Below are 26,688 nucleotides of genomic sequence, written 5' to 3' on the forward strand. Positions count from 1 at the left end.
AACAGCATGTGACTTAAATTGGCCTGTGATCATCACACATCAGTAGTGTTGCTTAATAGTCTACCACCTCTCCTGTATGAAACTGATGTAGTTGGAGTGATAATCTATGCCTTCTGGAATTGAAAGTACCTGGTACCTGCTGTGTGCTAAACCTTGTATGGTTCATTGTCATCAGGTTGGCTAAGGCTGCATATGCCTTGTCTATGTTCATGTCGCTTCCACTGCATCTCTGAGGAAGAAGAACATTACTTAGTACTTGGTGGCAAAACCCTTTTTGGCAATCACAGAGGTCAGATGTTTCTTGTAGTTGCACACATCTCAGGAGGGATTTTGTTCCACTCCTCTTTGCAGATCTTCTCTAAGTCATTAAGGTTTCGAGGCTGACGTTTGGCAACTCGAACCTTCAGCTCCCTCCACAGATTTTTTATGGGATTAAGGTCTGGAGACTGGCTAGGCCACTCCAGGACCTTAATGTGCTTCTTCTTGAGCCACTCCTTTGTTGCCTTGGCCGTGTGTTTTGGGTCATTGTCATCCTGGAATACCCATCCACGACCCATTTTCAATGCCCTGGCTGAGGGAAGGAGGTTCTCACCCAAGATTTGACGGTACATGGCCCCGTCCATCGTCCCTTTGATGCGGTGAAGTTGTCCTGTCCCCTTAGCAGAAAAACACCCCCAAAGCATAATGTTTCCACCTCCATGTTTGACGGTGGGGATGGTGTTCTTGGGGTCATAGGCCGCATTCCTCCTCCTCCAACACTTTCACCCAGTTCTCCTCTGAATCATTCAGATGTTCATTGGCAAACTTCAGACGGGCATGTGTATGTGCTTTCTTGAGCAGGGGGACCTTGCGGGCGCTGCAGGATTTCAGTCCATCATGGCGTAGTGTGTTACCAATTGTTTTCTTGGTGACTATGGTCCCAGCTGCCTTGAGATCATTGACAAGATCCTCCCGTGTAGTTCTGGGCTGATTCCTCACCGTTCTCATGATCATTGCAACTCCACGAGGTGAGATCTTGCATGGAGCCCCAGGCCGAGGGAGATTGACAGTTATTTTGTGTTTCTTCCATTTGCGAATAATCGCACCAACTGTTGTCACCTTCTCACCAAGCTGCTTGGCGATGGTCTTGTAGCCCATTCCAGCCTTGTGTAGGTCTACAATCTTGTCCCTGACATCCTTGGAGAGCTCTTTGGTCTTGGCCATGGTGGAGAGTTTGGAATCTGATTGATTGATTGCTTCTGTGGACAGGTGTCTTTTATACAGGTAACAAGCTGAGATTAGGAGCACTCCCTTTAAGAGTGTGCTCTAATCTCAGCTCGTTACCTGTATAAAGGATACCTGGGAGCCAGAAATCATTCTGATTGAGAGGGGGTCAAATAATTATTTCCCTCATTAAAATGCAAATCAATTTATAACATTTTTGACATGCGTTTTTCTGGATTTTTTTGTTGTTATTCTGTCTCTCACTGTTCAAATAAACCTACCATTAAAATTATAGACTGATCATTTCTTTGTCAGTGGGCAAACGTACAAAATCAGCAGGGGATCAAATACTTTTTTCCCTCACTGTATCTGCTAATCTCTCATCTTAAAGGTATGACCTACCCTTAAAGATAGAATCCTTAGTTGCTACATCAATTTTTTGACTAATAAATTAATGATATATACCCATTGATTATTGAAAAATATAACTTGTGAATTCCTCATGAGCATAGTTCAACTGTTGTACCCCATCAGTACTCCAATGTTTGTAAACAATGTAAATGTGAACAAACACTGTATAGCCACAAAACATGGTTAAAACTATAATTTTTATATCATGGGTGGTCAGTCCTTGCATCCATAAATCTGTCTATGAATTTGAGAGTGGTTACATTTATCCAGGCCCATCCCTCAGCTTTTTACCAAAACAGAGACGGGGATTCAGTTTTGCTATTGTTTCAACTGCAGATTATAGTTTTAACCCAGACGGTATGGAAGGCACCAATCCACTTGGCACACACTGGTTGAGTCAACGTTGTTTCCACGTAATTTCAATGAAAGTCTGATTTTAAAAAGTTTACTCACAGTGAAAGGATACAGTTGAAGTCGGAAGTTTACATACACTTAGGTTGGAGTCATTAAAACTCGTTTTTCAACCACTCCACAAATGTATTGTTAACCAACTATAGTTTTGGCAAGCCGCTTAGGACATTTACTTTGTGCATGACACAAGTAACTTTTCCAACAATTGTTTACAGACAGATTATTTCACTTATAATTCACTGTATCACAATTCCAGTGGGTCAGAAGTTTACATACAGTAAATTGACTGTGCCTTTAAACAGCTTTGAAAATTCCAGAAAATGATGTCATGGCTTTAGAAGCTTCTGATAGGCTAATTGACATAATTTGAGTCAATTGGAGGTGTACCTGTGGATGTATTTCAAGGCCTACCTTCAAACTCAGTGGCTCTTTGCTTGACATCATGGGAAAATCCAAAGAAATCAGCCAAGACCTCAGAAAAAATTTTTTGGACCTCCGCAAGTCTGGTTCATCCTTGGGAGCAATTTCCAAACGCCTGAAGGTACCACGTTCATCTGTACCAACAATAGTACGCAAGTATAAACACCATGGGACCATGCAGCAGTCATACCGCTCAGGAAGGAGATGCGTTCTGTCTCCTAGAGATGAACGTACTTTGATGCTAAAAGTGCAAATCAATCCCAGAACAACAGCAAAGGACCTTGTGAAGATGCTGGAGGAAACAGGTACAAAAGTATCTATATCCACAGTAAAACGAGTCCTATATCGACATAACCTGAAAGGTCGCTCAGCAAGGAAGAAGCCACTGCTCCAAAACCACCATGAAAAAGCCAGACCACGGTTTGCAACTGCACATGGGGACAAATATCGTACTTTTTGGAGAAATGTCCTCTGGTCTGATGAAACAAAAATAGAACTGTTTGGCCATAATGACCATCGTTATGTTAGGAGGAAAAAGGGGAAGGCTTGCAAGCCGAAGAACACCATCCCAACCGTGAAGCACAGGGGTGGCAGCATCATGATGTGGGGGTGCTTTGCTTTAGGAGGGACTGGTGCACTTCACAGAATAGATGGCATCATGAGGAAGGAAAATTATGTGGATATATTGAAGCAACATCTCAAGACATCAGTCAGGAAGTTAAAGCTTGGTCGCAAATGGGTCTTCCAAATGGACAATGACCCCAAGCATACTTCCAAAGTTGTGGCAAAATGGCTTAAGGACAACAAAGTCAAGGTATTGGAGTGGCCATCACAAAGCCCTGACCTCAATACTATAGAAAATGTGTGGGCAGAACTGAAAAAGCATGTGTGAGCAAGGAGGACTCCAAACCTGACTCACTTACACCAGCTCTGTCAGGAGGAATGGGCCAAAATTCACCCAACTTATTGTGGGAAGCTTGTGGAAGGCTACCCGAAACGTTTGACCCAAGTTAAACAATTTTAAGGCAATGCTACCAAATACTAATTGAGTGTATGTAAACTTCTGACCCACTCGGAATGTGATGAAATAAATAAAAGCTGAAAGAAATAATTCTCTCTACTATTATTCTGACATTTCACATACTTAAAATAAAGTGGTGATCCTAACTGACCTAAAACAGGGCATTTTTACTAGGATTAAATGTCAGGAATTGTGAAAAACTGAGTTTAAATGTATTTGGCTAAGGTGTACGTAAACTTCCGACTTCAACTGTATGTCACAGTACCATTGCAAACCAAATGACTCGCATGCTTTCTACATGTTGACATTTTCAATACACTCCTGATCCTGAAACAGGAACTACCATTCTAGGGTTATGTTCAGTTTCACAACAAATAGATCAAATGATTTACATCCTTCCAGCAATTACAGCTGCAAGTCTCTTGGGGTATGTCTCTATAAGCTTGGCACATCTAGCCACTGGGAGTTTTGCCCATTCTTCAAGGAAAAACTGCTCCAGCTCCAACAAGTTGGATGGGTTCCGCTAGTGTACAGCAATCTTTAAGTCATACATTTACATTTTAGTCATTTAGCAGAAACTCTTATCCAGAGCGACTTACAGTTAGTGAGTGCATACATTTTTCATACTGGCCCCCCATGGGAATTGAACCCACAACCCTGGCGTTGCAAGCGCCATGCTCTACCAACTGAGCTACAGGAGGCCATACCACAGATTCTCAATTGGATTGAGGTCTGGGCTTTAACTAGGCCATTCCAAGACATTTAAATGTTTCCCCTTAAACCACTCAAGTGTTGCTTTAGCAGTATGCTTAGGGTCATTGTCCTGCTGGAAGGTGAACCTCCGTCCCAGTCTCAAATCTCTGGAAGACTGAAACAGGTTTCCCTCAAGAATTTCCCTGTATTTAGCGCCATCCGTCATTCCTTCAATTCTGACCAGTTTCTCAGTCCTTGCCGATGAAAAACATCCCCACAGCATGATGCTGCCACCACCATGCTTCACTGTGGGGATGGTGTTCTCGGGGTGATGAGAGGTGTTGGATTTGCGCCAGACATAGCGTTTTCCTTGATGGCCAAAAAGCTCAATTTTAGTCTCATCTGACCAGAGTACCTTCTTCCATATGTTTGGGGAGTCTCCCACATGCCTTTTGGCGAACACCAAACGTGTTTATTTTTTTCTTTAAGCAATGGCTTTTTTTCTGCCCACTCTTCCGTAAAGCCCAGCTCTGTGGAATGTACGGCTTAAAGTGGTCCTATGGACAGATACTCCAATCTCTGCTGTGGAGCTTTGCAGCTCCTTCAGGGTTATCTTTGGTCTCTGTGTTGCCTCTCTGATTAATGCCCTCCTTGCCTGGTCCGTGAGTTTTGGTGGGCGGACCTCTCTTGACAGGTTTGTTGTGGTGCCATATTCTTTCCATCTTTTAATAATGGATTTAATGGTGCTCGTGGGATGTTCAAAGTTTCTGATATTTTTTTATAACCCAACCCTGATCTGTACTTCTCCACAACTTTGTCCCTGACCTGTTTGGAGAGCTCCTTGGTCTTCATGGTGCTGCTTGCTTGGTGGTGCCCCTTGCTTAGTGGTGTTGCAGACTCTGGGGCCTTTCAGAACAGGTGTATATATACTGAGATAACGTGACACTTAGATTGCACACAGGTGGACTTTATTTAACTAATTATGTGACATCTGAAGGTAATTGGTTGCACCAGATCTTATTTAGGGGCTTCATAGCAAAGGGGGTGAATACATATGCACGCACCATTTTTCCGTTATCTATTTTATTGAATTTTTTTGAAACAAGTCCTTTTTTTAAATTCACTTCACCAATTTGGACTATTTTGTTTACGTCCATTACATGAAATCCAAATAAACATCCATTTAAATTACAGGTTGTAATGCAACAAAATAGGAAAAATGCCAAGGGGGATGAATTGATTTCAAAAAAGCTTTTGACTCAATTTGGCATGAGGGTCTGCTATACAAATTGATGGAAAGTGGGGTTGGGGGAAAAACATACGACATTACAAAATCCATGTACACAAACAACAAGTGTGCGGTTAAAATTGGCAGAAAACACACACATTTCTTTCCACAGGGCCGTGGGGTGAGACAGGGATGCAGTTTAAGCCCCACCCTCTTCAACATATATATCAACGAATTGGCGAGGGCACTAGAACAGTCTGCAGCACCCGGCCTCACCCTACTAGAATCTGAAGTCAAATGTCTTCTGTTTGCTGATGATCTGGTGCTTCTGTCACCAACCAAGGAGGGCCTACAGCAGCACCTAGATCTTCTTCACCGATTCTGTCAGACCTGGGCCCTGACAGTAAATCTCAGTAAGACAAAAATAATGGGGTTCCAAAAAAGGTCCAGTTGCCAGGACCACAAATACAAATTCCATCTAGACACCGTTGTCCTAGAGCACACAAAAAACTATACATACCTCGGCCTAAACATCAGTGCCACAGGTAACTTCCACAAAGCTGTGAACGATCTGAGAGACAAGGCAAGAAGGGCTTTCTATGCCATCAAAAGGAACATACAATTTGACATACCAATTAGGATCTGGCTAAAAATACTTGAATCAGTTATAGAACCCATTGCCCTTTATGGTTCTGAGGTCTGGGGTCCGCTCACCAACCAAGAATTCACAAAATGGGACAAACACCAAATTGAGACTCTGCATGCAGAATTCTGCAAAAACATCCTCCGTGTACAACGTAAAACACCAAATAATGCATGCAGAGCAGAATTAGGCCAATACCCGCTAATTATCAAAATCCAGAAAAGAGCCGTTAAATTCTATAACCACTTAAAAGGAAGCGATTCCCAAACCTTCCATAACAAAGCCATCACCTACAGAGAGATGAACTTGGAGAAGAGTCCCCTAAGTAAGCTTGTCCTGGACCTCTGTTCACAAACACAAACAGCCCCCACACAGCCCCAGGACAACAACAACAACAACAACAACACAATTAGACCCAACCAAATCATGAGAAAACAAAAAGAGAATTACTTGACACATTGGAAAGAACAAACAAAAAAACAGAGCAAACTAGAATGCTATTTGGCCCTAAACAGAGAGTACACAGTGGCAGAATACCTGACCACTGTGACTGACCCAAACTTAAGGAAAGCTTTGACTATGTACAGACTCAGTGAGCATAGCCTTGCTATTGAGAAAGGCCGCCGTAGGCAGACCTGGCTCTCAAGAGAAGACAGGCTATGTGCACACTGCCCACAAAATGAGGTGGAAACTGAGCTGCACTTCCTAACCTCCTGCCAAATGTATGACCATATTAGAGACACATATTTCCCTCAGATTACAGCGATCCACAAAGAATTCGAAAACAAACCCAAATTTGATAAACTCCCTTATCTACTAGGTGAAAAACCACAGTGTGCCATCACAGCTGCAAGATTTGTGACCTGTTGCCACAAGAAAAGGGCAACCAGTGAAGAACAAACACCATTGTAAATACAACCCATATTTATGTTTATTTATTTTCCCATTTGTACTTTAACTATTTGCACATTGTTACAACACTGTATATATACATAATATGACATTTGAAATGTCTTTATTCTTTTGAAACTTCTGAGTGTAATGTTTACTGTTAATATTTATTGTTTATTTCACTTTTGTTTACTATCTACTTCACTTGCTTTGGCAATGTTAACACACGTTTCCCATGCCAATAAAGCCCTTAAATTGAATTGAAATTGAAATTGAATTGAATTCTTTTGAAAGGCACTGTATCGATCATATCTTTAATCTGAGCCTAGAGGAAAGTCTTTGTCCACAGGCCTGGAGGGAAGCCAAAGTAATTCCGCTACCCAAGAGTGGTAAAGCGGTCTTTATTGGTTCTAACAGCAGACCTATAAGCTTACTGCCAGCTATTAACAAACTGTTGGAAAAAATTGTGTTTGACAAAATACAATGCTATTTCTCTGTAAACAAATTAACAACAGACTTTCAGAATGCTTATAGAGAAGGGCACTCAACATGTACTGCACTGACACAACTGACTGATGATTGGTTGAAAGAAATTGATAATAAGAAGATTGTGGGTGCTGTACTGTTAGATTTCAGTGCAGCCTTTGATATTATTGACCATAACATGTTGTTGAAAAAACGTATGTGATATGGCTTTTCAAACTCTGCCATATTGTGGATTCAGAGCTATCTATCTAATATAACTCAAAGGGTTTTCTCTAATGTCAAACATGTAAAGTGTGGTGTACCGCAGGGCAGCTCTCTAGGCCCTCTACTCTTTTCTATTTTTACCAATGACCTGCCACTGACATTAAACAAAGTATGTGTGTCCATGTATGCTGATGATTCAACCATATACGCATCAGCAACCACAGCTAATGAAGTCACTGAAATTCTTAACAAAGAGTTGCAGTCTGTTTTGGAATGGGTGGCCAGTAATAAACTGGTCCTGAACATCTCTAAAACTAAGAGCATTGTATTTGGTACAAATCATTCCCTAAATTCTAGACCTCAGCTGAGTCTGGTAATGAATGGTGTGGCTGTTGAACAAGTTGAGGAGACTAAATTACTTGGAGTTACCTTAGATTGTAAAGATGGGGAGATGTCTGTCCGTAATAAAGATTGACACCACACTCCAAAAAGCAAGTTCTGCAGGCTCTAGTTTTGTCTTATCTTGATTATTGTCCAGTCGTGTGGTCGAGTGCTGCAAGGAAAGACCTCTTTAAGCTGCAGCTGTCCCAGAACAGAGGGGCATGTCTTGCTCTTCATTGTAATCAAAGGGCTGATATAAATACTATGCATGCCAGTGTCTTTTGGCTAAGAGTTGAGGAGAGACTGACTGTATCACTTCTTCTTTTTATAAGAAACATTAATGTGTTGAAAATCCCAAATTGTTTGCATAGTCAATTTACACACAGCTCTGACACACACTTAACCCACCAGACATGCCACCAGGGGTCTTTTCACAGTCCCCAAATCCAGAACAAATTTAAGAAAGCGTACAGTATTATATAGAGCCATTATTGCAGGGAACTCTGTTCCTTGAATAAACAGAAAACCTGGTTTCAAAAAACAGATAAAGCAACACCTCACGGCACAACACCACTCCCCTATTTGACCTAGATAGTTTGTGTGTATGTATTGATATGTAGGCTACATGTGCCTTTAAAATAATGTTCATGTAGTTCTGTCCTTGAGCTGTTCTTGTCTATGAATGTTCTGTATTATGTAATGTTTCATGTTTTGTGAAACATTACATGTTTTGTGTGGACCCCAGGAAGAGTAGCTGCTGCTTTTGCAACAGCTAATGGGGATCCTAATAAAATACCAAAATACCAAATGTCCATCTTTCAGGGTTATGACCAATGTTCCCTCTTAATGTTTTTTGTCACTGAGCAAATTTCAGGTCTGCTGAGCGCAAACTTGAACATTGTGAATATTCTGTGCAACTTCCGGCGCGCGTTTACTGTGAACGCTGAGGCTGTACCCAGCTTTAAGTTACAGTTTTAACCGTATTCAAGTTGGCTACTGTGGCTATTTGAGGATAATGTAGGCCTTCCAGAGTCACCTACCATCAAAAACAATGGAGAAAATGCATCCCATAACATTTTAACATGGAAATATCTACAGTAGCAGTCAAAGTGTGGCGTTCACACTTAGACCACTCCCGAGTGGCGCAGCAGTCTAAGGCACTGCATCAGGGCTTGAGGCGTCACTACAGACCCCCTGGTTCGATTCCAGGCTGTATCACAACCAGCCGTGATTGGGAGTCCCATAGGCGGCGCACAATTGGCCCAGGTTTGGCTGGTGTAGGCCGTCATTGTAAATAATTATTTGTTCTTAACTGACTTGCCTAGTTAAATAAAAAATACAAATGTAGGCCTACTTTTGAAAAAAACATGAAGGGGTTGACATTAACCTGTTTATCCACTTGTCTTTTAGACAAGGAAGTGACTTAAATGTTGTTGTGTTGTTTGAAGCAAGAAACAACTTAACAAAATAAAAATGCAGCATTATTCCCATACCATTATTACAGAGAATCAGACAAATTATGCTACCCTCTGCCTATTGGCAACTTAGCTTACTCAAACCTGTCTCAAAATGCAACATAGCCCATTTAAGACAAAAAAAAGCTATTTACCTGACTCACTTTTCAAAGATGGCTAGAAATGCACACGCTTTGTGCTCTTGTAGGAAGCAATCACTCCCCCATTGCTGACTACAAATTATATATAACTGGGCTAATAACTCACTAACTAGCAAAGGATATTAACAAATGTGCACACGTCGCTATATGTAGCTCTCGCTTTAATCTCAAAACAAAACAAGCATATCTACTCATGACTGCTCATGCTGTAAAAACAGTCCAGTTCAAAGTGAATGGCACTGATCCATATATGGCAATGGTCTATTTGCATGTAGGCCTACTGCATCTCTGATTGGTTATAGGGCACAGGTCTGTGTAGAGTAATGGCCTGAGTCTTTGTGAATTTTTGTGAATTTGTATTAGGAACGTTACGTAATGTTAGCTAATCTTCCAACACCAATTAATAACACATTACAAACAATTACAAACTAAGACTTTACAAACATTTAACAAGTAGACAATACAGACAATTAAAATACCTGACAGGTAACACATTTAACATTCAGTTGATGCTTTCTATTTCCTGTCCAGTTATATGGTCTATCGCATTAGATGTTCTTTTATTTTTTTCTTGAAGGTGGATTTACTTTTTGCCAGTGAAATATGGATTGGTAAAGAGTTCCATTCAGCTATGGCTCTATATAAAACTGTAGATTTAAGGCGATTTGTCCTTGGCTAGGGTTGTCTTAGATGCCTTGAATTTACCTGTCTGGTTTGGTGGTTATGCATGTTGCACACCTACCGAGTGGCACAGTGGTCTAAGGCACTGCATTGCAGTGCTAGCTGTGCCACTAGAGATCCTGGTTCAAATCCAGGCTCTGTTGTTGCCCGCCGCGACCTGGAGACCCATGGGGCGGTGCACAATTGGCCCAGGGTAGGGGAGGGAATGGCTGGCAGGGATGTAGCTCAGTTGGTAGAGCATAGTGTTTGCAACGCCAGGGTTGTGGGTTTGATTCCCACGGGAGGCCAGTATTAAAATAAAAATAATGTATGCACTCACTAACTGTAAGTCGCTCTTGATAAGAGCGTCTGCTGAAATGTAAAAAAAAAAAATGCTAGATTGTACTAACTGGTCTGAAAAATACTGTGTTTTTTTAAAAAAAATATATAAATTCCCTTACCTATCTTAATATTGTTATTATCTATGTGTTCTGACCATGATAAAGCTGCATCCAACATGTAGTTCCGTTTTTTTCACTTGCTCTACATGCGTTCTATTCATCGACAAATTCAATTGGGGATCATCAGCAAGCATGGGGTGGCAGGTAGCTTAGTGGTTAAGAGCGTTGTGCCAGTAACCGAAAGGTCGCTGGTTCTAATCCCCGAGCCGACTAGGTGAAAAATCTGTCGACGTGCCCTTGAGCAAAGCACTTAACCCTAATTGCTCCTGTAAGTCGCTCTGGATAAGAGCATCTGCTAAATGACTTAAACGTAATTAATCTTGAACCAAATACAATACATTTAGTTTTAGAAATGTTCAACACCAATTTGTTCATATCAACCCACTCAGACGCCGTTCTTAGTTCACTACTCAGTCTGTTAATCTGTTAACTCTGGATGGAAAGATAGCTTTCCATCCAGGATAGAGCTGCAGACTTAAAACCATAACATTTGAGTTTACCTAGCAACAGTTCATGATCAATTACATCAAAAGCAGCACTGAAATCTAGCAACACTGCACCAACTAACTTCCTGTCATCCATACTCTTTAACCAATCATCTGTCATTTGTGCTAAGGCCGTACTCGTAGAATGCCCTTCTTTGTATGCATGCTGGAAACCCGTTATCAGACCATTACATGAGAAATAATCCTTGATTTGTACTGATACAATTTTTTCCAATTATTTATTTAACACAGGCAGCAAGCTTATAGGACGACTATTAGGACCAGTGAATGTAGATTTTTTATCCTTAGGTAGTGGAATAACCTTTTACTCTTTCCAGACTTCTGGGCACACCCCATACATCAAGCACTTATTAAGAAAAAGATGAGAGATTGGGGTAGATATTTGGTTAGCTGTAACACTAAGCAATTTGGCGTCAAGATTATCTGTACCAGGTGACTTGTCATCCAAAAGAGACAACAGCATCCTTTCAACCTCTTCCCTTTCTACTTGGTGAAATTCGAACATGCATTGCCTCTCCTTCATGATACAGTCTTTTATAAGGGTATATGACATGGAGCCATCAGTTGGACTCATGGCATTCCTCAACTTCTCCACTTTGCCTGTAAAATATTAATTAAAGTAGTTTGCGATGTCGTGAGGTTTTCTAATAAATATACCCTCTGATTCAACAGAGGCGGACATGTTCGAATTCCTACCAATAATAGCGTTCAACGTTCTGCACAGTTTTTTCCCATCACCCTTTAATTCATCAATTTTGTGCTGATAGAATCCCTTCTTATTTCCTTTGTTTAGCTTGGTCACAAGATTTCTTAATTTACAATAACTTTGCTTATCAAACAGAGTGCCATATATATCTGCTGCTTTTTTGGCATCATCATGTTGAATCATTACATTTCTCAGCTCATCATCAATCCATGGGGCACCGTATGACCTCACAGTGCATTTTCTTAAAGGGGCAAGCTTATCAGCAAAACTCATAAATAATTTCATAAACAAACTTAGTGACATTTCAGGATCATCCTTACTACACTTCTAACCATTGCACATTCTTAATCTCATCCACAAATGAGTCCTGATTGAACCCTCTGTAGGACTTTCAGTAGATTACCTTAGGGCCAGCCTTTGGTATTTTAGTTTTCCTAGTGAGTGCAACCAAGTTATGATCACTACAACCTAGTGCCACTGATACAGCTTTAGAACAATGTTTGATGATGTGATACCGGACCTATTAGTGAACGTTCTGGTTGCTAATGTCATAACTTGGGTCAGGTTACATACATTGGCAACAGAAATACGTTTATTTCTCATTGGACAGTTGGTGTTAAAAACAATCAATATTAATATCTCCCAAAAAATATATATTCCCTATTTTCATCAGATACCTTATCCAACATTACACAAATTACATCAAGATATTTCACATCAGCACTAGGTGGCCTATAGCAACAACCAACTAGTATAGGATTGTACTCCTGAGTGGCGCAGTGGTCTAAGGCACTGCATTGCAGTGCTAACTGTGCCACTAGAGATCCTGGTTTGAATCCAGGCTCTGTCGCCGCCGGCCGCGACCGGGAGACTCATGGGCGGCGCACAATTGGCCCAGGGTAGGGGAGGGAATGGCCGGCAGGGATGTAGCTCAGTTGATAGAGCATGGCGTTTGCAACGCCAGGGTTGTGGGTTCGATTCCCACGGGGGGCCAGTATAAAAAAATATGTATTCACTAATTGTAAGTTGCTCTGGATAAGAGCGTCTGCTAAATGACTAAAATGTAATAGGTGGTAAATGCACCTGTACCCTTAGCACCTCTAATCCATTCAACATTAAGTCTTTACATTGTTTTGCTGGAATATGACTCTGGATGGAAACTGCAACTCCACCCCCATATCTATTTATGTCCCTCCTGAACAGATTGTATCCATGTATAGAGATCTCAGCATCCTCAAAAGAAGAGTCCAAGTGAGTCTCTGATATTGCTAATACATGAATATTGTTTGACTGCACTAGACAGCATATTTCATGAATCTTGTTCCTTAAACTGCAAATATTCATGTGAGCAATTAACAGACATTTCTTTGGTAGATTTACAGTATTTATATGTCCAAACAGCAGAATCAGCTGTTGGAATCTGAGAGGGTGAACCTCAGGTAGTCTATGTCACCTCGTTCTCTTGCAGCCTTCATAGCTGGTATTAGTTCCTTTCTTCTTTGACAGACTGCATCAGAGAAATTCTCATTGATGGAGATGTAGGACCCTTTAAGGCATTTGGCTTTTTCAAGAACTGCAAGCTTATCCTTGAACCTGAGGAATTTCACTACAATTGGCCTGGGTCTGGTTCCATTGGCACCACCAGTGCCCCCTGGCTTCCCAGACCGGTGAGCACATTCCAGCTCAATCTGTTGATCCAATTGTAGCTTCTCATCAGTGCAATATAATCCTACTCTGATATTTACATTTTAGTAATTTAGCAGACGCTCTTATCCAGAGCGACTTACAGTTTCATACTGGCCCCCCGAGGGAAACAAACCCACAACCCTGGCGTTGCAAGCGCCATGCTCTACCAACTGAGCTACAGGGACTATGCATTCTGACTACAACAGAATCCATTGCATAGTTTGTTTTGTTTCGGTATGTTGCATTGAAAGTAGCTAATATTGTGTTGATTCGATCGCAATTTTTACAGTAAAGGGAAACGTTGATCGGTGTTAACTAACTGGGAAAACTCCAGAAAGTTTAGTGAAGTTCAATCTCGTGCTTCTCTGAACAGGGCGGGCTGATATTTATTCTGTGAGGCAGTCCGGGGGGAGCTATGCGCCCACACATACGCAGAGTTTAGATGGAACGTTGGTTATGACAACAAATATCTTTCATCAAGCATCTTTTAAAAAAAGACAAAAAGTAAGAAATATAGTAGCATTTTGGCCAGGGAAGATATTGGTAAGAGGTGGCGCAAACTTGGCTGTATATATTTGGCCAACTGTGTTCTCTACATTATTATCCCAGTAGCTAGGTTTCCATCCATTTGGGGACCGATTTTCATGCGAATATTCTAAAATCCCAAATGAATTAAAATATGCGCAGATTTTCCACCAAACTGACTGTTGGCCGAAAAAAATCAGTGCGTGACGACATAATGCACATACAATAACAAAATGTTTTCATGTACCGAATACAAATCTCAAGTTCAATGTGTTTCCATCGCATTTACAACTCTACCAATAGTTTTGTCACAAAAACTGCTGCGTTAAATAGCAAATGTGCCAAAATGTGCCTACTCTGGTGTTGGCACCCGCCTCTAGCCAACAGCTAGCAGATACAGTGTGAGTAAAATAGTCTAGGCTACATGATGAGATTATTATGGATAAGAGCAAGAATATTTTTATTTGTCAAACTGCAGTCAAGGATCGATCAAGGATGTCACCAGAATAAGACCCTCGAGCTCATCAACTGGCACTTGAATCACCCCATGAAGTTCATTTATGTATTTTTCGTTATATGTCGGACCCCAGTAAGAATAGCTGTCGCCATTGGCGTTGTCTAATGGGGATCCTACTAAATCTAATCTAATCATAATTTATTTCATCTGTAGACTAATAAACTGCATAGTTTCCCTGAGTCGTAGTGGGAGGACCACACACCAAATCATCACCTGAGTCCAAGTTTACTTCGATTTGATGGTTATTAGGCCTATATCAATATTTGCGCATAAAGTCGTTTCAGCCGCCATTTCGCGCATATTTAATTTTACACACAAAAATATCCCACCATAACCACGTTTCCATCCACAGTTTTTATGTGAGTAAAGTCATACCATATTAAAAAAAAATCATGACAGCTGTGACGGAAACAGGAAGTTTCAGTACAATTTGATAAATGCCGACAGATCATTTGTTCGTTCTACATGGTGAGATCTTTTTGTGTCGGTAAAATGAATTATGCGAGAAATGGTTATGGAAATGTCTTAATGCACAAATATTGATATAATAACCATCATATAGAAGTAAGCTTGGAGTCACGTGATTATTTGGTGTGTGGTCCTCCCGCTACGACTCTGGAAACTATGCAGTTTATTAGGCTACAGATGAAATAAATTATGAACTTCACGGGGCCATTTTAGTGCCCGTTAATGAGCTCCAGGTTCTTATTCTGGTGACTTGCAGTTTATTAGGCTACAGAATAAAAAACGTATGATGAACTTCACAGGGTGGTGAAAGTGCACGGTGATCTTGATGCTCCTTTCCAATCAATATTGAGGGTCTTATTCTGGGGACATGATGATCGATGCCTGACTGCCGTTTGACCCCAAAAATGTTTCGCTCTTAATAATCTCATAATGTAGAGTAGCCTATCCGCACTGTATCTGTTGGCTAGAGCAGTGGTTCCCAACCAGGGGTACTTGAGAAGACTCATGACACCATATGCTTACTGGAAAAATGCACAGGAGGGGGTACTTCATGGGTAATCCGGGCAGAGCAAAATTCAGTTGATGGTACAGTAACCGAAAAAGGTTGGGAACCACTGGGCTAGAGCATGTGTGCCAAAACCAGAGTAGGCACATTTGCAATTTAACGCAACCGTTTTTGTGAGTTGAAAATGCGATGGAAAGATACAACTTTAGATTTTTATTCGGTACATTTTGTGTGCACTACGTCATCACTCACTGATTTTTATTCTCAACAAATCCATTTGTTGGACACACCACTGGTGGAAAAATTTGCAGATATTCTTTATGCAGATTTTGGAATAGTCGCAAGAAAATCCGTCGCCAATTGGCAGGAAACCTAGCTAGTGTCGAACAAGCAAATTATCTGCTGGCATTTCAGTACAACTTTGTTTCCATCACAGCTGTCATGATTATTATTATTTTTTATAAGGTAGGACTTTCCTCGCATAAAAACTGTGGATGGAAACATGGTTAGTGCTTTGTACCATAAAATCTGAAACTTAATCACAGCTCTCATTTTACTGTTGGGCAGTGACTGGGGTCTATCATTCAAGTTTACATTTACATTTTAGTCATTTAGCAGACGCTCTTATCCAGAGCGACTTACAGTTAGTGAATACATATTTTTTTATACTGGCCCCCCGTGGGAATCAAACCCACAACCCTGGCATTGCAAATGCCATGCTCTATCAACTGAACTACATCCCTGCCGGCCATTCCCTCCCCTACCCTGGACGACGCTGGGCCAATTGTGCGCCGCCCATGAGTCTCCCGGTCGCGACAGAGCCTGGATTCGAACCAGGATCTCTAGTGGCACAGTTAGCACTGCGATGCAGTGCCTTAGACCACTGCGCCACTCAGGAGTTATCTCCATATGCCAGTGTGTGACATTACCCAGAGCATCAAGCATACATGTCCTATTATTTTACCATGACAGTGAGTATTTAGATCAGGACATTATTGGTAAGGAATTGAATGAAGCACAGAATAACAGACAAAGGACAGATACCCATATGAAAAGAAGACTGAATTGGCTTTGAAAAAACACATCATTTACCAAAAACATTATGGATGTGATGGATTCCTTCATGAAACCATGCATTTCCAAGAGAATAAAGTGAGTGCTGTGCTGTGCTGTGCTGTCTCTCAGGAGTTTGCTGCTTCAGGCTTTTAGGGGTTGGCTGAGCTGGTGGTCTGGTCCTGCTGGTCAATGGACTGGTACGCATCTCTGTTTTGTGTTACACTGGGGACGCCTGCTGTGTAGAGATAAGACAAAGGTCTTGAAAATAAAGTAGCTGGTACAGTACATTATACCCAAAAAACCTGTTTCACTTCACTGACATTCATATCACTCTTAAATATGTTGATAATTTGAACTCAAGGCTTCTCACCTTCTGGCTACATATTGATCATCCAGTAGGACACATTTCTGAATATGGTAAATCAAATAATGCTTGATTGAATGTACTCTTTGAGCCTCAAATAACGGTCAAATGTTCTATTACAGATTTAACAAAAAACAAAAACGGAACATCAACTTCATTTTGAGGAGGTTAAATGTTCCTTCAGAAAATTGCAAATTACATTTGAATGAGACCAATCTGAAGGACTCACACACAATTGTGTCTGTGTTCAGAGGAGCCACAGTCAAAGAATAGAGAAGAAAAAGATTGGAATAGAACACCACCTAGGAGATAAAGGACTGAATGTTTTCAAAGTCAGACTGCTCAGGAATTGTTTAAACTGAAAACCCTGTATATATGAGCCACTACAAACATTACAAACATGATTTAAAACACACTTTTAAAAAGTCAATATGTGGGGATAAACCTACTAAGACAGGGTGCAGAATTCCACTAGTGCATACTGAACAGTTCCCCAGACAGAATACCAATGGCTGCCTAGAACCTTGATCACATGATCAGAGCTGCAATGTAAACAATCAATTCTATCTTATAAGAGCCAACCTTGGCTTTCACAATATGGATGTGAAAATCAGATAACAAAAACAGGCAAAACAAAATTTAGCATTTTCACTTAAATATAATTTATTAAAAATACAACTTCAAAAATGTTCAGCATAAATTAATTAGCATGCTAGTAGATACCCATAGACTCCCAGTCATTGCGCTAACGCTAGTCAGCATTGGCTCACAAAACTACCTCTAACATTCTTCAATCTGGACACAGACATAAAAATAGTATCCACTAGTTCATCTGACTCTGGGGAAGTATAACTTGCCAAAATCCTGAAGTATCCCTTTAAGTACTCAAAGTTGTGTTAAAATCTCCAACCATCTGTTTATGACCTAAATTGTTCAACCTTATTCTTAGCTATTTTGTCTTACAAACACAAAAACACACATAAAAGCACAAACATCAAGCAAGAATATGTAAAGATCATTTTCATGGAGTGTAGGGGGCAGTGATGACAGTTTCAGTATTTAGATAGGAAGGAGGGACATGTAGATAGTATGTGATTGGCAGAGGAGTATGAATGGGAAGACATGAGTACAGAACACTGAACTATAGATTTTGCAGTCATGTGGCCAGAGGTAAAAGAGTGGACAGTCAGAAAACAGAACAAAAAGTGAGGTAGGCCTGTAGTTCTTCAGCCCAGCGGTTTCCTTTACTTTCTGTGTGAGGGGAGGAGAGGATGGAGGAGAGGATGATGGAAGGAAAGGAATGATGAAAAAGAAGAGGATGGGGATCAGTAGCGGCAGCCAATAAAAGCACTGTCAGCACTATCCGTGGTGCAGCGACTGTCCACTGAGGTCTCGAAGTCTGAGGGGTCAGAGGCCAGCAGCAGAGGGGAGACAGATGGAGACAAAATACAAATAGGGTCAGAACATAACACACCAAACAGACAAGACAGAGGAGAGTTTCCACTCACAGACATAAAGCTACTGACAACACTCAATCACAAGCAGTGAAATAAGTGAAAAGGAAATGGTGACAGTGAGATGTTTGGGATTGGATGATGAAAACTGACAAAATCAATAGGGTTTCATGCAGACTTAATATTCTTGATGAAAGTGGAATAATTCCCTTAAAAGGTTTACTTACTCTGGATCTACTAATTCAAGGATCTTTCTTTATTTTTACTATTTTTTACATTGTTGAATAATAGTGAAGACACACAACTATGAAATAACATATGGAATCATGTAGTAAACAAACAAAAAAAGTGTTAAAACAAATCAAAGTATATAAACAGAGGAAATGGAAACAGACCAAGGAATCAATGGTACCGACCACAGCAACAGACACCAGAATGGTGGACCAAGAAGACCAGGTGTCTGCTGGAGGTGCAATCAATCAGGACATACAAGAAGGAATTGTCCCACCAAGCCGCAGTGGCCTAGGCAACCACAACAGGGTAATTGGCAAGGAAATGGGCCCAGCTTAGCTGAATGGCAGCAGTCTCAGACACAGGCTCCACAGAGCCTAGTGAACACGTGGGGAGGACCAAATAATGGATACTAGGGATGCCCAGGGAATCCTAAAGGGGAGGGTCAGCTAGTGGCAGTAACTATGCAGGCTGATGAAGAACCTATGCTAAAGGTTCAGGTGAATAATAGAGGCACACCAATGATGATAGATACTGGAGCAACTTACTCATGTGTAAGTCCAAATTATGCCTCTCACCTCCCCATGTCAGGCAAAGATGCACAAACAGTAGAATTTATGACAAACGCAGTTAATACATATGACAGTTCCAGTAAATTAAGAAGCAGGAAAAAGCTACATGTATACCTACAGTGGGGAGAACAAGTATTTGATACACTGCCGATTTTGCAGGTTTTCCTACTTACAAAGCATGTAGAGGTCTGTCATTTATAAAAAAATCCAGAAAATCACATTGTATGATTTTTAAGTAATTAATTTGCATTTTATTTCATGACATAAGTATTTGATCACCTACCAACCAGTAAGAATTCCGGCTCTCACAGACCTGTTAGTTTTTCTTTAAGAAGCCCTCCTGTTCTCCACTCATTACCTGTATTAACTGCACCTGTTTGAACTCGTTACCTGTATAAAAGACACCTGTCCACACACTCAATCAAACAGACTCCAACCTCTCCACAATGGCCAAGACCAGAGAGCTGTGTAAGGACATCAGGGATAAAATTGTAGACCTGCACAAGGCTGGGATGGGCTACAGGACAATAGGCAAGCAGCTTGGTGAGAAGGCAACAACTGTTGGCGCAATTATTAGAAAATGGAAGAAGTTCAAGATGACGGTCAATCACCCTCGGTCTGGGGCTCCATGCAAGATCTCACCTCGTGGGGCATCAATGATCATGAGGAAGGTGAGGGATCAGCCCAGAACTACACGGCAGGACCTGGTCAATGACCTGAAGAGAGCTGGGACCACAGTCTCAAAGAAAACCATTAGTAACACACTACGCCGTCATGGATTAAAATCCTGCAGCGCACGCAAGGTCCCCCTGCTCAAGCCAGCGCATGTCCAGGCCCGTCTGAAGTTTGTCAATGACCATCTGGATGATCCAGAGGAAGAATGGGAGAAGGTCATGTGGTCTGATGAGACAAAAATAGAGCTTTTTGGTCTAAACTCCACTCGCCGTGTTTGGAGGAGGAAGAAGGATGAGTACAACCCCAAGAACACCATCCCAACCGTGAAGCATGGAGGTGGAAACATCATTCTTTGGGGATGCTTTTCTGCAAAGGGGACAGGACGACTGCACCATATTGAGGGGAGGATGGATGGGGCCATGTATCGCGAGATCTTCGCCAACAACCTCCTTCCCTCAGTAAGAGCATTGAAGATGGGTCGTGGCTGGGTCTTCCAGCATGACAACGACCCGAAACACACAGCCAGGGAACTAAGGAGTGGCTCCGTAAGAAGCATCTCAAGGTCCTGGAGTGGCCTAGCCAATCTCCAGACCTGAACCCAATAGAAAATCTTTGGAGGGAGCTGAAAGTCCGTATTGCCCAGCGACAGTCCCGAAACCTGAAGGATCTGGAGAAGGTCTGTATGGAGGAGTGGGCCAAAATCCCTGCTGCAGTGTGTGCAAACCTGGTCAAGACCTACAGGAAACGTATGATCTCTTATATCATGCAATGAAATGCAAAATAATTACTTAAAAATCATACAATGTGATTTTCTGGATTTTTGTTTTAGATTCCATCTCTCACAGTTGAAGTGTACCTATGATAAAAATTACAGACCTCTACATGCTTTGTAAGTAGGAAAACCTGCAAAATCGGCAGTGTATCAAAGACTTGTTCTCCCCACTGTAATTGGGTCATTTCACTGTGTGTGTGTGTGGGTGAAGTGGGAATCTAACCTAGGGTCGAATTGCTCGCTCTTACTTAAATCCATGGCTGTCCTACCTTAACAGAGACTGAAACCAGACTGTTGCCTAATGCATCTCTCCTCAGTGAACCTGTCATGTCCAACAATCAATCTTCAGGTCAAGCTCGGGAGAGCTGGGGTTGAACAGAGTTTAAACTAAATATGAGTGTTTTTGCAAGATAAGGGATTGATTGATTGTATTACTATTGATTCTGAACTGAATACAAGTTGAATTTAGCCGCCATCATAGACAAAGGAAGTGGGCGGAGCGATCGAGCGCGGGAAACTGAAGAGGGAAGGGTTTTGAGCTAGAAGGGATGAGAATGGGACTATATAGATGGGGAGCAGAGAGAGAGAGGGGGGCTACTCTGCAGACCAGCACGGCTTTGTTTGAATTGTAAATAAAGTCAAATCTTGATTCTACAAAAACTCTGGAAGAACTTTGATTTTTAATAAAGTATGGTGATTATTTTCCACATCATAATGCTACCTGCCCGAATGCATAGTGCCAACTGTAAAGTTTGGTGGAGGAGGAATAATGGTCTGGGGCTGTTTTTCATGGTTCGGGCTAGGACCCTTAGTTCCAGTGAAGGGAAATCTTAACGCTACAGCATACAATGACATTCTAGACAATTCTGTGCTTCCATCTTTGTGGCAACAGTTTGGGGAAGGCCCATTCCTGTTTCAGCATGACAATGCCCCTGTGCACAAAGCGAGGTCCATACAGAAATGGTTTGTCGAGATTGGTGTGGAAGAACTTCACTGGCCTGCACAGAGCCCTGACCTCAACCCCATCGAACACCTTTGGGATGAATTGGAATGCCGACTGTGAGCAAGGCCTAATTGCCCAACATCAGTGCCGACCTCACTAATGCTCTTGTGACTGAATAGAAGCAAGTCCCCGCAGCAATGTTCCAACATCTAGTGGAAAGCCTTCCCAGAAGAGTGGAGGCTGTTATAGCAGCAAATGGGGGGACCAACTCCATATTAATGCCCATGATTTTGGAATGAGATGTTTGACAAGCAGGTGTCCACATACTTTTGGTCATGTAGTGTAGCTACTAGAACTAACGCATTTGTAATCCCAATACAATCATGCAGTACAGTGTACAGCAAGCAGTTCATCAGTTACACAGGTGGGCCCCTGTTGCAATAAATTAATAAAACCAAAAGCTTACCTTGACCTGAAAGAGTTCCAGTGTTGGATAGCCTTAGCCAAATAGCTAACATAGCATCCCTCTCTGTTTGAACCGGGTTTGAGTAGGCTAAACTAGCTAGCTGCATTCACTAGCTAAGTAAGTGAAAAAAAAAATATATAGCTAGCTCTCCTTCTCTCTTGCTTCTCCTTCATTAATTTTTTTTGAATTTGTTTAAAACTGTTCAACTATTGTATTTCTCTCTCTGAGTCAACTACTCACCACATGTTATGCACTGCAGTTCTAGCTAGCTGTATCTTATGCTTTCAGTACTAGATTAATTCTCTGATCCTTTGATATGGTGGACAACGTCAGTTCATGCTCCAAGAGCTCTGATTGGTTGGAGGACGTCCTCCGGAAGTCGTCATAATTACTGTGTAAGTCTATGGAAGGGGGTGAGAACCATGAGCCTCCTAGGGTTTGTATTGATGTCAATGTACCCAGAGGAGGACGGAAACTAGTTGTCCTCTGGCTACACCATGGTGTTACCCCAGAGAGTGCTGTTGAGGTTACTGTAGACCTTCATTCCAAAACAGTGTATTTTAATCCATTATTTGGTGACATTTGAATATATTTAGTATAGTTTTATCTAAAATGATGACTTTTTAAATGTTTAATTATTTTTCGGAAATTCACTGAGGATGGTCCTCCCCTTCCCCTCTGAGGAGCCTCCACTGATGTACTATACTTATTCGTATCAGCGTTAAATGGTTTTAAATCGACACACACCTTATTGCTTTGGTGTGTAGCACAGCAGGAGGCCACCTTGATCCCAGAGACTTCCCAATGTCAAGCAATCAGAGAGCATTTAAAACAAACAGAGTCAACATATCAATTATTACTGTTCATATATGAATGGCTTTCAGGTGTGTCTTACTGGTTTACGGGACAACTTAACATACCATTCCTGTTCCAGTGAGGAGTGAGAACCGTCTACAAAAACACCCAAGACTTGTGTTGTGCTAACATCTCAGTGTGACTCAGACCAACAGAATGGAGTTGAGAAGGGAGCTGGTTGATTTCTGCCACTGCCATTATAGATTCTACTGTCTAATTGTCCTTTCTTTTATACTGTATTTGTTTGAATTGAGATCGGATTATTTTGCTAATCGATTATATAATGTAACCTGGCTACAAAGGCATAGCTCTTCTCTAACTGGTCCACTAGTTAGTGGGTGTATCCGGTGCATTTGTCTTGTGACCGTCTTTGTAACTCAATTAGCTTGACTCTGGTTTGATCTGCATGTGCTCTACAATTCTCTCATGGCCAACATCATGAAACAGCCCAGGCAAGAGCGCAGCCTGGAAAATGTTATTTCCTCTCTACAACTCCTTGGCACTAGGATGGTATTTGACTGAGGCACATGCATCACACCCTGCTTCTGATTTTGTCCAGACCAGTTCAGGGTTAATCCTTTGTGTGAGACTAGATGTACAAACCCCAAAACCTTATTTTTAACACTTGAAGCTACAGTAACTAGCTTTACTGTAAACTAATGGTTAACACTTGCTGCCTCTACTCACACCTAGTCATACTCACCAAAGTTGACGTTGTAATCTCCTCCGCGCTCTCTGTACATTTGGTAGATGAAGAAGCAGGAGACAGGTTTGAGTAGCAGGCCCAGGATGGCCATGCCCGCACTGAAGCGGAATGTGTCCCGGTTCCTCTCAGATAGACCGTCAATGAGCGGGTAGTAGATCCCAAAATGGATAATGTCTGTCAGTATCGTCACTGCAATCCCAATCAGAAACTGGAAGAGAAACGCAGACGGAGATACAAGACGAATATGTATTAGAGCCCGATGAGGTAGGATGATTCTTATTGATAGCATGTCTGGAACAGCAACACCAAGGAGTTGATATACTTCAAAACTAACACACAAGCCTCCTCTGGCCAGGGCCCATGGAAATAGAATGGATAGAATGATTCTACTGTTGGCTGCTGTCTCAGATAGTACAGGAGTATGAGGCTGTGATTCACCATAAGTACAGCATCAATGGAGTCCCTCTGAGCGATGGCCCACACGCCCACAGCCAGGACACTGAAGTTACCCCAGGCATAGGAGGACGGCAGCCAGGCCATGCAGCCCCTAGGAATCACACAAACACGCAGTCAGAAATAACAACTGACACTTGCATATGCTTCCAAATGTTTTCAGTATATACTAGCGTCTCTAAAAGAGTAGGCCTAAATATAATTATCCAGATGGACAATTTTAATTGACAAACTCTGGAGGCAAAGCAGGTAGGTGAGAAATGGTCCATACAATGTAGGCCTGCGATTAAAGACAGCCTCTTGTGTGACTGACTGGAACTATATGAAGTCTTCATGCAGGGCATTATGTTTATGCAGCCACCCATAGAGAAAACACATCACAGGTGAAGCATGCAGAGTAGACCACTTTCCTCAGTTGGAGAGGGCAACAAGAGAAATTCAACAGGTATATAAAAACGTTTTAAAATCCTTGAGAGGAGCCAACCCATCCACTTACCAGACGGTCAGTAGCCAGTGCACTAGTACTATGGCCTGTGGGGACAAAAAAAATATGTCAAAACATATTACAAAATGTTTTATTCCCCGTGAAAGGGAACCTGCCTGCCGTCAACTCCACTTTAATTGATGCCTGACATTTCATTAAACGATCAGTGATTCACAATAAATAAATAATTGTAATTGATTGGAAACGTTTAACCAGGGACTCAACATCTCGTCATAAGCCCCCGAGTCATTTCAAATCCAAATCAAATTACATTTTATTTTTCACATGGGCCGAATACAACGGGTGTAGACTTTACCGTGAAATGCTTGCTTACCAGCCCTTCCCAACGATGTAGAGTAAAAATAAATAAGGATAATTGTAACATAAGAGGAATAAAATGTCACGCATTATACAAGGGAGAAGATTGTTACACTTGTTCCTATTTTGTTATCTACAATAACGGAGCGCTCATGCTCCTTTAACTGTCACATTGCGGACGTGACAAGATGATAAAAGAAAGATACAAATGTAACTACTGTCGAAGTGTTTTAATTGCAGTGTAAATACAGTGATCATTGTAAATATGTAAACAACCGACTTTACCTTGATGCTTATGGCAGGAATTTCCATATTTTCAGGCCAATGCAGATGTAGTTTGGCACCCTTCGTTTTTTGAGGACTTCATAAATAACTGTTCAACTTCTCTCTGACTAAAACTTCTCAACCACTCCTAACCCGGCAGGAAACACAACCCATGTGACAACACCCTGACTCCCTTCACGTGACCCTTTGCGTCCATCTCCCCTCTCCATGTTATTATTTCATACTGCAATAAAGACGTGAGCATCTGCCGTTGGTGGTCTTGGTCACCATTCAGTAAATCAATTATCATTAATATTAGACCATGTATTTATTGGAATGTGGGCAAAACTGTTCACATCCAAACACACCAACTGTATTATAGGCATTCTGGTTGAATTGGTTACAGTGGCCACTTTTCATAGATGTCGCAATAGAGTGAGGTGTTCAATAGATATCACAAGTTGAATATCCTGTGTTCCCATAAGTCTATAGATGGCTGTTCCATCTAAAATATACGTAAGTATCAAAAGTAAAAGTATAAATCATTTCAAATTCCTTATATTAAGCAAAGCAGACCATTTTCTTGTTTTAAAAATGTACAGATAGACAGGGGCACACAAATTATGCCTTTGTGTTTAGTGAGTCCGCCAGATCAGAGGCAGTAGGGATGACCACTTGTTCTCTTAATAAGTGCGTGAATTGGACCATTTTCCTGTCCTGCTAAGCATTAAAAATGTAACGAGTACTTTTGGGTGTCAGGGAAAATGTATGGAGTAAAAAGTCCATAATTTTCTTTAGGAATGTAGTGAAGGAAAAATGCAAGTTGTCAAAAAAAATGAAGAGTAAAGTACAGATACCCCAAAAAACGACTTAAGTAGTACTTTGAAGTATTTTTACTTAAGTACTTTACACCACTGCTCTGCAGATATGAGCTGACAGAATCATATTACAGCTCTTGACATTTCCTCCTCAGACAGACATGAAACCTCTCTCACTGACTGAGGTGATCTATCTAATAACATCAAAATCCCATGTCAAGAAAATACTGAATCTCTCAGAACAGCATATGCTTCAGAGAATTGCTTTGTATCTCATCTCTCTGTAACTCACCTTAAATGGTTTCTTAATGGACAGTTTGTCATGTTCCTCGTGAAATCAAAAACTCTGAGGCAGATATGAAACTTTACTGTAAAGTATATTGTATACCAGTCACCCTGTTATGTACTGTATCTCTACAGGTCAATCTCTGTAGAATAATAGCTGTTTCTGAGGTGCACCACCAACCACTGAAAATCCTTACCCCATTTCTTATTGAAGCCAAAAGAGACAACCTCAATTTCCTTTACTATTAACTCAATTATAATCAAAGTCTCAGTCAGTGTGGGAGCTAGGACTGTGACTGGTAGCATTATAAATGAAACAGGATTTTTAACA

The 26,688-nt window shown here is 41.3% G+C and overlaps 1 protein-coding gene across 3 annotated transcripts; it reads right to left on the reverse strand.

Annotated features, from left to right (window-relative positions):
* Positions 1 to 16,685: 16,685 nt before the first annotated feature.
* On the reverse strand, positions 16,686 to 25,424 carry LOC121578555 (angiotensin II receptor-associated protein). Of its 3 annotated transcripts, none has more exons than XM_041892923.1 (5): positions 25,276 to 25,424; positions 24,685 to 24,719; positions 24,174 to 24,282; positions 23,733 to 23,943; positions 16,686 to 16,929 (listed from the first exon to the last, which is right to left on the reverse strand). In XM_041892923.1, exons 1-5 carry the CDS (start codon positions 25,300 to 25,302, stop codon positions 16,847 to 16,849), a joined length of 465 nt encoding a protein of 154 aa, XP_041748857.1. In that variant the 5' UTR covers positions 25,303 to 25,424; the 3' UTR covers positions 16,686 to 16,846. The 3 variants fall into 3 exon arrangements, with proteins under 3 accessions (XP_041748857.1, XP_041748856.1, XP_041748858.1); XM_041892922.1 differs by having other exon boundaries at positions 16,686 to 16,932; XM_041892924.2 differs by lacking the exon at positions 16,686 to 16,929 and adding an exon at positions 17,727 to 18,460.
* Between the last annotated feature and the right edge of the window lie 1,264 nt (positions 25,425 to 26,688).

This window comes from Coregonus clupeaformis, chromosome 12 (assembly GCF_020615455.1).
Source record: "Coregonus clupeaformis isolate EN_2021a chromosome 12, ASM2061545v1, whole genome shotgun sequence".
Classification (NCBI taxonomy): Eukaryota; Metazoa; Chordata; class Actinopteri; order Salmoniformes; family Salmonidae; genus Coregonus; species Coregonus clupeaformis.